This window comes from Hyaena hyaena, unplaced genomic scaffold, assembly GCF_003009895.1.
Source record: "Hyaena hyaena isolate Hyena2069 unplaced genomic scaffold, ASM300989v1 scaffold_478, whole genome shotgun sequence".
NCBI lineage: Eukaryota > Metazoa > Chordata > Mammalia > Carnivora > Hyaenidae > Hyaena > Hyaena hyaena.
Window position 1 is genome coordinate 731,828 of NW_024081110.1, and position 12,410 is coordinate 744,237.

A 12,410-nucleotide genomic window follows, 5' to 3' on the forward strand; every position below is an offset into this window, starting at 1 on the left:
TCCTTGAAAAACGCCACATATTTAAAAAGAAAATTATGTGGCACCTGGGTGGCTCAGTCGGTTAAGTGTCTGACTCTTGGTTTGAGCTCAGGTCATGATCTCAACGGTTCATGAGTGCAAGTCTGGTGTTGGGCCCCGCACTGATGCAAGCAGCCTGTTTGGGATTCTCTGTCTCCCTCGCTCTCTGCCCCTCCCCCCCACTCTCTCTCTCTCTCTCTCTCTCTCAAATAAATAAATAAAAATAAAATTATTAGACATGCAGGATGCTCAAAACAGTTTTGATAAACAGTTTAATAGATTTAAAGTACTTGCTAAATGAGTCAGACTTAGAATATAGTCCTAAAAATATAAATCTGAGGGGCACCTGGGTGGCTCAGTTCATTTAGCACCTAACTTCAGCTCAGGCCATGCATGATCTTGAAGTTTGTGAGTTCCAGCCCTGCGTCAGGCTCTGTGCTGACAGCTTGGAGCCTGGACCCTGCTTCAGATTGTGTGTCTCCCTCTCTCTCTGCCCCTCCCCTGCTTGCCACTCTCTCTCTTTCTCAAAAATAAATAAACATTAAAATTAAAAAAATATATATAAATCCAAGATTGTTTCTGGGGCATTAAAGGATAAAAAACTTCAAGAGAAGCGAGGGTATTCCCCTTCGATTATTTATTGAATATTATTATGTGCCAAACACTGCTCTAGGGGTTTAAATACCTTTTCTCATTTAAACCTCCCAATAATTCTATGGGGGAAAAAACAAACCTAGTATAATCCCTCATTTTATAGACAAGAAAGCCAAGTTGCTGACCAAGTAGGTTATTTGCTGTATAGTTTTCTGGGGCTGCCACAAATTACCAGGAACTGGGTGGCTTTCAACAACAGAAATGTTGCTCTGGAGGCCAGAGGTCTGAAGTCAATGTGTGGGCAAAGCCACACTCACTCTCACTCTGAAGGCTCTAGAGAAGAATACTTGCTTGTCTCTTTATTATTTTAAAAAAATTTTTTAAAGCCTTTTTTTTTTTTTAATGTTTCTTTATTTTTGAGAGAGAGACAGAGACAGAAAGACAGAGAGAGAGAATGAGTGGGAAGGGGCAGAGAGGGAGGAGACAGAGAATCCCAAGCAAGCCCTGTGACGTCAGCACAGAGCCTGATGTGGGGCCGGAACTCATGAACTATGAGATCATGACCTGAGCCAAAATCAGGAGTTGGACGCTTAACCGACCGAGCCACCTAGGCACCCCCTTTGCTTGTCTCTTTAGTGTCTGGTAGCTAACGGATGGTAGCATCCTTGGCTTATGGCTGCAACCCTTGCCTTCATCATCCCATGGCCTTTTCTTTGTGTCGCTATGACCCCTTCTTTTATTAAGACACCAGCCTTTGGACTTGGGGTCCACCATAAATCCAAGATGATTTCATTTCAAGATGGTTACCTCCATATCTGTAAAGCCCTCTTTCCAAATGAGGTCACATTCTGAGGTTCCTGGTGGACATGAATTTGGGGAGTGACACTATTCAACCCACCACACCTGCCTAAGGTCGTACAACTGGGAAATGGAAGAATGGGATTCAAACCCAGGTGTAACACATTTTTGTTTTACATTCCGGCTTTATGCACCCAATTGCCAGCTATTTCCAGACAACCACCAAGACAGTCACATAGCATCTAGAATCTAGTGAAGAAGTAAATGCCTAGTTCAGAAAAGAATCTATATTGTACACCTGTGGTTCGGCCAATGATCTGAAAACTGCTGCCTCCCAGTTTCTTTTCACTCAGCATTGCTCTGGAATCCCAGTCTCCCCAGAATCTCTCTGGCCTGTTGGGCAAAGCAATTCAGCAACAGCCTTGGTTACCTGAGATTCCCTTATGGTGTCTCCTTCCCACCAGCGCCCCTTACCACAGCTTTGTTACAAACACATCCATGGCTCTCTCGAGTAAAGATTTCTCTGTGATGTCACACATGTAGTTCCTTTATTTAGAAGGAAAAGTTATTTCAAATGATGCAGATATTTACAAAGTACAAGGTGAAAAGTCTCTCTTGTTCCCACTTCTTATTACTCAGAATTGGCTGATGTTAGGGTAAACTAATTCCTACAAAAGTTTAAAGAGATTGGAAAATGAAAGCAGCAGCCAAGAGCCTTAATATTTAGTATCTTCTTTTGGCTTCTGCCCCCACCATTATCTTTCCTTGTCTCCTTCATTCCAACCACGCTGTCCCACACAGGAACTTTGCTCCTTCTATTTTGAACCAGACACCAGCTTCCAATTTGTATTTGATGGTGGGGGGTAGGTATTATCTTAAAAGAGGCCATAACCTAAATTAGTATCTTCTTGGTAGAATTTTGGAGGTGAGAGAGATCATTTAACGCAACGCTCTGGGGCGGGGGGGGGGGGGGGGGCTATAAAATATTTGATAATCATGTCTGGTATTTATTAATGAACACTTCAAGTAATATTCTCACTTTACTGAAAATCAGGGAGGGGCGCCTGGGTGGCACAGTCGGTTAAGCATCTGAGTTCAGCTCAGATCATGATCTCATGGATCATGGGTTCGAGCCCTGCCTCGGGCTCTGTGCTGACAGCTCAGAGCCTGGAGCCTCCTTTGGATTCTGTGTCTTCCTCTCTCACTGCCCCTCCCCTGCTCACACTCTGTCTCTCTCTCAAAAATAAATATATATTTAAAAAAAAAAAAACCAGGGTTACTTAACTCTGGGCATCATTCTATTTGGATCAATATGGTAGGTGCATCCCCTTATCCATGTACAATATGGCTGACCCCTCAGTCGAGTTTATGCCTCAGTATATTCTTCCCTTCCTGCGGATGCCTGGTGATGCTTTCACTGTAAATATGGGGCTCAAAGAAGAAGGCAGAAGTAACAGAACCAACATCTGTTCTCATGAAATAGAAAATTCAACTTGAATGTATGTTTCATTGCCTCCCAGAAAAACAGATTCCCCGACTGATGGAGAATTTTGAACTTGGACAGCTGCAAATGTAGGAGATGCAAATGCCTCCCTACAAGAGGGGCTCCCCTGCAGGCTCCCCAAGAGAAACCCTCTGGAAAGAGGGCTGGGAGCCATGCTTGAGGAGGAGGTAATGTAGACTGAAGCTCCATGGGTGTAGGGATCCCCCTTGTTTTCACCCTCCATGGTACCCCCAGCCGCTGGCAGAGTTGGCGCTCCAGAAAACATCTGAGACAAATCACTGCATAAGAATGGCGCAAGAGATCCTCGTAGAGGGATTGTCCTGTATCTTGACTGTGATGACCACACAAGACTACACACAATAAAATGTCATAGAGCTAAATATACAAATGAGTGCATACAGAACTGATGAAAATTGACTAAGGTTGGTAGATGTATCAATGTTGATTTCCTGGCTGTGCTATTATAGTCACGTAAGATGTCACCATTGGAGGAAACTGGGTACAGAGTATTGGGATCTCTGTATTATTTCTTACAGCTGCGTGTGAATCGACCATGACCTCCAAATAAATAGTAATGTGAGAGTAAAAACAATCTAAGATGGGTGACAGCAATCCAGAATGTAGTACGAGGGGAGTCAAGTTCGACTGGCTTTGAAAAGATAGACCCTGTTTGAAAGAGAGAGGCCTCTAAGGGAGGAGGCACACTAGTCAAAAAGACAGACATGGGGGTGCCTGCGTGGCTCAGTCGGTTAAGTGTCTGACTTCGGCTCAGGTCATGATCTCAGTTCGTGGGTTCAAGCCCCGCATGAGGCTCTGTGCTGACTGCCAGCTCAGAGCCTGGAGTCTGCTTCAGATTCTGTATCTCCCTTTGTCTGACCCTCCCCTGCTCACGCTGTCTCTCTCTCTCTGTCAGAAATAAATAAAACATTAAAAAAAAAAAAAAAAAAGACAGACACGTGTGTGGAAATCTAGGGGTGGAAGCTCACCAGACGGGGATACAGAGAATGAAGACCTGTGAGTTTAGTGCTACTTGGTCAGGTGGGGAAACGCATGATGGGCCCCAAAATACAAATCACAAGCTGGGACTAATGCAGTGTGGAGTGAAGGGGGCTCCAGTGACTTGAACATGTGCTGGACACCATGTCTGGCGGGGCCTCTGCCAAGAGTCTGGCTTGCCGTACTGACGATTCTCATTCCCAAACTGGGGTTTGGCCAAGCATACAAATGTACAAATGTGTCTATGTCCGTCTCTATGTGGTATTTGTTACACACACGGACTTGATTTCCTCTTTTCTACAGCTAAACTCCAACCAGGCTGGGGTCCTGACTGTTGGCTCCCACGTGTAACCAAACGGGAACACGGGCATTCCCTGACTCGCTCACCTCCTACCCAACACCAATTGATGCCTAATCATTTCTTAGGTCAGGTCCCCTGTCTCCAACTTCACCGCCGCTTGGCGACAGCAAGCCCCTTCCTCCCCTGGCCACATGGAGTGGTCTCTTTGCTGGTCTGCCCCCTTCCAGTTTTGTCCCCACTGACAGCTCAAGTGACCTTTTCAAAATAGAAATCTGGTCATGCTGCCCCCTGCCCCCACCCTGTGGTGCAGCGCTCCATGGTTAAGGACCACCTGGCCTACAAACCCTGGCATAATCTCGCTCTGGTCACCTTTACCGGCTCCAGCAAGTGCCCCTCCCCCTTCCCCTCAGACTTTGTTCAGCAATCATTTCCTTTGGCGGCGGCTGTCCTGTGCGCTGTAGGGTGTGTAACCGTAGCACCAATCACCGTCAAAATCACCCAATCACGGTCCCAATCACCGTCAAAAACATCTCCGGGCATGGCCTACTGTCCCCTGCCGGTAAAATCTCCCGTGCGTGAGAACTACTGACCTAGAGTGATCCTATCCCCTCTGCCTTTCAAATCTCAGTTCAAAAGCCACCTTCTCAGGGAACCCCTTCCTGACTCTTCAAGCAAGATCCAGTCTCCCTCTTTTATTATTAATGATATGACTACTTGATCATTATTGCTTCTCACTGTACTGTCCCCTACATGAAGGCAAGGGGTCATATCCACTTCCACTCACTACCGTATCCCCACTGCCTAGGAGAGGCTCTGGCACATAGCAGGCACTTAGATGTGTTGAATGAGGGAATGAATGTATTTAAGGTCAAATCTGTTTGCTACAAACTCTACACACTCCTCCAAAATTCCAATCTGTCACTTATTGAGGGTCTACTGGGCCAAGTACTTGATTAGGGTGAGGGAGGCCATATTATCACCATTTTACAGATGAGAAACTGGGGCTCAAGCAAAGCTAAATGGCTTGCTTATGACATCACAGTGGGAGAACCGAGACCCAAGTCTGGGTTTTCTTACCCCAAAGTCTAAGCTGATGGATGTGAATACACAGATGTCCAATGCTGTGCTATGGGGCTCAGTCTTTTATTCTGCATGATATTTTATTTTATTATTTTTTTTAATGTTTTATTTATTTTTAGGAGAGAGAGAGAGACAGACAGCGTGAGCAGTGGAGGGTCAGAGAGAGAGGGAGTCACAGGCTGAAACAGGCTCCAGATTCTGAGCTGGCAGTCAGCACAGAGCCCGACGCGGGGCTCGAACCCACGAACTGCGAGATCATGACCCAAGCGAAAGTCGGATGCTTAACCGACTAAGCCACCCAGGCACCCCTTCTGCATGATATTTTAAAGGGGCGCCTGAGTGGCTTAGTTGGTTAAGGGTCCGACTTTCGCTTAGGTCATGATCTCGCGGTTCGTGGGTTCGAGCCCCGCGTCGGGCTCTGTGCTGACTGCCAGCTCAGAGCCGGGAGCCTGTTTCAGAGTCTGTGACTCCCTCTCTCTCTGACCCTCCCCTGCTCACGCTGTCTGTCTCTCTCCTAGATAAATAAAACATTAAAAATTTTTTAAAAAAACAAGTAAAATAAATGTAAAGACCATGCTTAAGAAATAGGATACAAATAGAATCCCAGAGGGCCCCATCAAGGCAGTAGGCTAAGTCTAAGGATGGAACTTTTAAATTTTATTTTTGAAGTTTATTTATTGTGAAAGAGAGAGAGCGAGTGAGCAAGCGAGCCCACGCAGGGGAGGGGCAGAGAGAGAGAGAATCCCAAGCAGATTCCACACCATCAGTACAGAGACCAATAATGGGGTTCGAACTCACCAACCGTGGGATCATGACCTGTACTGGAGTCGGCACTTAACTGAGTACCACCCAGGTACTCTGAAAGTTTAAAAAAATGTTTATTTTTGAAAAACAGAGAGGAAGACTGGGGCAGGGACAGAGAGAGGGAGAGACAGAGGATCTAAAGCAGACTCCACATTGACAGCAGTGAGCCCAATGGGGAGCTCGAACTCACGAACCCTGAGATCATGACCTGAGCAAAAGTTGGATGCTTAACTGACTGAGCCACTCAAGTGCCCCTAAGGCTGAAACTTTTAAGAACTGCTGGAAGGCTGAATGTAAACAGGGAAGAAATGTAGCAAACAGAGAACAACCACAAACTGCCTTTTTTTGGTGATCTCACTGTCAGGGAGGTACAGGATGATGGTCAGGCTCTCAGATTTCTCAACCTGGACACTCCCCCCATGTCTGTTTTGACAACTGCCCCCCTCTACCCGCTACTGTGATTAACAATAAAACCGTTAAAATAAAATAAGAGGGGAGCTGAGAGACAGCGTCTCACCTCTGGCTTTTGGGAAGGAAACCCAAGCAGCAGAGGGTGGGCACCTTAAGGTGGAGAGAGAAGAAACAGTGCCAGCATGGGGCGCTTCCAAGATCTGCAGACAGAAGACTGCCTGAAGTATCAGTCAACTTAATGACTGTTTTCCCTTCAGAGAAGACAAGCCACGATGGAAATCCTGAGAGACAGGGCAGTGGAAGCTAAGCGATTCCTTCTGTAGGCAGGGGTCCCGGATGTGCATGTCTTGATTTGACACTAAAGTTTTAGTATCAGTAGGAAAAAAACTCCTGAAGGAGCTCTTAAGAGAAATATTTTTCTTTACTCTCTAAAGGCAAGTACTATTATAAAGAAAGAAATTTGCTTTCAAAACAAAGAAGATCGACAAGCATATAGTGCATCTATTATCTGTTAAGCTAAGCACTGAAGGAACATAAATAAGACAGCTTCCGCCCCTGAGAGATCTATAAATTGTTACTGTTGCTTTGGGGCCATTTAAGAAATGTTTGAAACATAGCACTTTCTTTTCTGATGTATGTAAAACACCAGTACTCTCTTTCCTGATGTACCTCAACCAGCATAAGTCACAATTTCTAAATTACAGTTCAACACATATCTGCTCCCCAAAACGTGAGTGTAGAGAATTAAATTCATCTCACTGTGGATCTGTTCATCCCATTCTCTAAACTTGGATAATTCCAGAGGACAATCCTATTAAATGGTCCCTAGTACCAAAGAGAAGCCACATACGAAAAAGGATGAACTGGTCACTTGGATTTCATTTTAAAGGAAAGGAAGACACAAAGTTCACTAACTTGAAAATCACCTGTTAAGAAGGCAACACATTTTTATACCAGTTTGTATAATAATTTTACTGCATAAGAAATTAGAGATTGCATAAATCATTAGGTCAATAGCATATACAGAAGAAAAAAGAAAAAGAAATGATTATGTTGATCAAATAAAATTAAAAAAATTCAATTTTTTAAAATACCACAAATTCCCCAAGTGTAGCTCTTTTTAAGACCAAACTTACCTCTTTCATTTTCTGGATATAGTAATGACCATAATGGAACAGTGTTCCATTAAGCCAAATGGAACACTGCTTTACAGCAAAAAACATAAAAAAGCAACTTACAGAGATATGTAGCCCTCATAATACTGGATATAACAAAAACCAAGACATCAGTCTGCCTGCCTGTTTTTGCCTAAAGCCTGGCTTGAATTTACTATTAATACTAACAGCTTATATAGAATGCACATACTACATAATTTCCTATGTCATGAAGCTGCACAAACTGGAGAATTAAAAAATGATTACAGGGGTGAATGCCTTCTAATAGGGGGAAAAGTATATAAATATACTGGATGTTAAGATTTCCATTCTTCATTCAATTTGCCCTGTTTAAAACATAAAAATACAAATAAATAGATTTCCTCATAAGTGAAATTCATAGTGTACTGTTAAAAAAAGATAAAGAAAGAAAAAATCTTAATTTACTTTTTCTTGTCATTAAATAAAAATTCTAATATACAGACATATTCAATATTTATATAAACCATAGGAGTCCATTTATGATTCCTTGTTCACCACTGACATTTAATAGTGTTGGTCTCTGTACAATGTGGCTCACACCCTCAATGCAGGTTTAATTCTACATTCTGCACCACCTAATTTTTTTCTCTTTTTTCTTTTTAATTAAAAAAGATTTTGTTCTTGGAATTTTAGAACTTACATTTGAGTTGTCTGAAAAAATACAATTTCAATGCAAAAACCACATGGAGCGTTCAAGAAGAGTATACTGCTGGTGCTATAATCTTTTTGCATGTCTTTGTTTTCATAGAAAAAAACCAGAACAAAATAAACAACATGTAAGAATTTTAAATGGCTAAACGCAACCACATCATATTAATGGGACGCCTCATGCACACAAACAAACAATGAAGGGAAAAAGATCAGACATCTTTCTTTTGCTTTTGTTCTAGCTTTCTTCTTAACAGACCATAATTCTCCTTAGTTCCTGACGCGGTGGGGTCAAGCTGCAGAGAGATTTCATAGTGTTTTTTGGCCAAGTCTAGATGTCCCCAACGATGATAAAGCACAGCTGAAATAGCAAGAGATGGATTTCATTGGACAGGCTTCTGAATACCTTGCAGTATTCCCAACCACTTGTACAAAAAAATATTACGGCACCTCTGCAGTTTTCAAAAATCATCATTTCAAATAATATTGTCTGTACCGCAAACTTTATTTATTATCACCACACTCCCTGGTGATTGTCCATGTCACCACCTCCCGTGACTCCTGGGGTTCTGCAGATCACTAGATATGACCCATCTTCTTACAGCAACATTATTACATAAAGAAGTAAACAGAAGATTACATCAATGTTCTCAAAGTTGCCATGAGAGCTCTAGGAAGTCAGGCTGGATAGGGCTGGGCTCCGTCACTGCTCGGGGCCCCAACCGTGCACAAGTCCAGCATCTGAATAAAGATTCCCCTACATCTTCTGGCAAAACACTAGCTTGTTTGTTGCTAGCTGGAAATAAGGGCTCTCACATCAAGATCAGACCATAAAATGATAGTTAAAATCTAACTATTAGAATGGTGTCTGATTATTATCATGATTTTGGAAGTGAACCTAATATTTTACACGGGCAGAGGAGTAGCTATTGCTGCCTTGTGACTTTCATGATGAACAGCTACAGAGTCTGTAGGGAACTGATTTGGTGAAAACACAGTCACATGCTGAGCACTGTAAGCATTGACATGATGCTCTAAAAATGGTGTAATTACTGAGATATAAAAATGAAAGAAAGGAATTCTATGGAATAAATAATTGTAAATGCACTTTAACTTTATTTTTTATAACCTTTTAAAAATGTTCATTGATTTTTTGGGAGAGAGAGAGAGACAGAATGTGAGTGGAGGAGAGTCAAAGAGGAGGGGAGACGCAGAATCTGAAGCAGGCTCCAGGCTCTGAGCTGTCAGCACAGAGCCCGATGCAGGGTTCAAACCCACGAATTTTGAGATCATGACCTGAGCCGAAGTCAGATGCTTAACAGACTGAGCCACCCAGGCGCCCCAGGTCTCCACTATGTTCTTATGTTCTCTTAGGTCTTGGGTAAAAGTGCATTTATAGGGGCACATGGGTGGTTTAGTCGGTTAAGCATCTGACTTCGGCTCAGGTCATGATCTCACGGTTCGTGGGTTAGAGTCAGTCCCGCATCGGGCTTTGTGCTGACTTTCAGCTCAGAGCCTGGAGCCTGCTTCAGATTCTGTGTCTCCCTCCCTCTGTCCCTCCCCTACTCACGCTGTCTCTCTCTCTCTCTCAGAAAGAAATAAAACATTAAAAAAAATCTTAAACAACAACAAAAAAAGAACATAGTGGAGACCAGGCTATAATGGAAGGTCTGCTATGGAATAAAGGAAAGAAACTTCCAAAGTAATTCTGTGTTTAACATTATAGGATGTTTCACACAAAGAAAGAAATTTGAAATTTATCATAAGAAGGGGATAAACTGAGTGGGGAATTTGGGGGCTTGGTTTGTAAATAGGACTACTATTTAGCTACCCTTTTAATGTAATAATTTCTCTTTAAAAAACCTCACATCTTAGAGGGGCACCTGGGTGGCTCAGTCTGTTAAGCATCTGACTCTTCATATCGACTCAGATCATGATCTCATGGTTTGTGGGACTGAGGCCCGCCCTGGGCTGACAGCGCAGAGACTGCTTGGGGTTCTGTCCCTCCCTCTCTGCTTGCATTCTCTCTCTCTCAAAATAAATAAATAAGCTTAAAAAACCCCCACATCTTAGAACCTGATTATAAAGACCAATGCAGGCTAGATTTGTTAAAAACTACTTTCTCTACATTGATATTAGAGAAATGCACCCATTTCTTTAAACTTACATGGACTTTCAGTAGGATTCAAGTGGAAAGATTTCCTTACCCAAATTGCCATGGTAACTTGCAGCGTTCGGATGAGCTTTAATTGCTTTGAGGAACAAAGCTTCAGATTCCTGGAGAAAATGGTATAAAAAGTAAGGTACTGCACAGTGCAAAACAGCACACAGTTTTGCTGTGTACAGTTTTCAAACTTTTAATGTCTTTGTTTCGTGTCACAGCATCCTTCTCCCAGAAACATTTGGGAAGGCCAGCGGGGCCACACCCTGTTGAGAGGCTCTGAAAGGCAATCAGGGAAGTGTGCAAGAGGGCCAAGGTGACAGAACAGTAGTGAGGGGAAGGTGTGCAATGGCAAGCAATGGTGGCCGCAGAGACAGCACAAATATGCTAATGCGCTATGCCACCTGCCTCCCGGAAGTGGCTGGAATTTTGGCACTTGGCAAGTAGGTCGATTCAGGGTGCAATGGGAGATGAGCCAGAGTCAAATGGCCAGGAAAGGACTGGGCTGTTGAGGACACCCACAAAAGCATCATTTCCATGCAGCATCAATGAATTCATTTCTAGGATTCTCAAGGTAGGAGCTGGGGCCGATTTAATCCCCCCAAGACTCACAAGCCCTCAGCAATCCAGAAGGAGCCCATTCAGCTGGAAAAAATAAGCGGGGAGAATGAGGGAGAGACGGCTGTCATCTAAGCAGTCGCAGGACTGTGTATGACCATGACCAAATGCCCCTGATGGACGTGAACTGATTCTTGTATAGACTGGCATTTCCTCCAAATAGTGCTCACTTCCAGTCAGGCTGAGAAGAGGCACGGCCACGTGTTGTTTTTCCTGATCACCATGGGACCTCGGCTGCCTGGATGGTCCCATTCTACCACAATGCCAGGAGATAAAGATACCCAACTGTTCTCTGCTGACACTTGCCGGGCGTAGCTACTCATACCATCTACATTTGTGCTCCTGAAGGGCCACACATGCTTTAGTGAGTATCAAACACTAAGCTTAAACAGCTAAAGTTGGCGGCTGGGGGACAGGTTTGCTCCTTCTAGCAGTATCTTCTGTGAAGTTTACAGGTGGGCTTCCTGGAAAACATCTAGGAATGTGCATTTTATAAAGTGTAGAAGGACCAATTTCCTTGCCCTGTGGTGGCCCACGGTACTCCTGTGAAACAGGCTAGGCATTTGGGCAAACAGCTCTGAAACCACGACCTTTTGCAGAAAGAGATGACAGAGAAAAGTTTATATTTTGGAGATGTTGTCCAAAAAGGACTGAATGAAGACATCAGTCCAAGGTGTCAGCGAACAGCACTCCCAGAGCTCAGAGTCAGTGACTACATTCCAAGCTGCGGTCGCTCAAACTCCTTCAAGGAAGCGTAAGACTTTCCTGACATGTTAGGTCTGCTGGAGAAAAAGGCACCAAATGGACTGCATAGGTTTGGAGTAGTTTCTAAATAGCTATGGTTTCGGATGGCTTTCAAACATTACCATTTAATGTAAAATCTGAGAAATAGGAAGTCCAGGGAATCTAAATCTACTTTAAAATGCTTCTCTACTTGCGAAGGAAGCAGAGTAAATTAGAGACCACTATGGAGAGATAAAAAGCAAGTTCTCAGGGAACACTGGATTCATTTCAATAATTTCTGAAATGCCCATGAGTGTGGACATCATTCAGGAGGATGTGGAGACAGAGTCCGGTTTGGAGGACATGGCAGTGTTCAGGACGGCATGTGCAGAGAGGGGAGCAGGGCTTTACCCCCTTGGGGGGCAGCCGCTGCTGGCAAGGCAGAGGCTGGACCCTGGAGGGGGTGGTGAGGAGGCCGAGTGAGGTAATGGGGGAGGAAAAAATAAGTCAAAGTTTCCAAGTTTGGAGATGGCATATTGACAGGAGAAGGGGCATCGG

General features: G+C 43.8%; 1 protein-coding gene across 4 annotated transcripts in view; it reads right to left on the bottom strand.

Moving 5' to 3' along the window:
* Nucleotides 1-7,464: 7,464 nt before the first annotated feature.
* TMTC4 (transmembrane O-mannosyltransferase targeting cadherins 4) overlaps nt 7,465-12,410 on the bottom strand; it is a 69,050-nt gene continuing 64,104 nt past the window's right edge. For all 4 annotated transcript variants that reach the window (XM_039254282.1, XM_039254284.1, XM_039254281.1 and 1 more), the window contains 2 exons: nt 10,558-10,627; nt 7,465-8,711 (listed from right to left, as the gene is read on the bottom strand). In XM_039254282.1, coding sequence (XP_039110213.1) covers nt 8,563-8,711; nt 10,558-10,627 — 219 coding nt within the window. In that variant the 3' untranslated portion in view covers nt 7,465-8,562. The remainder of the gene's footprint in view (nt 8,712-10,557; nt 10,628-12,410) is intronic.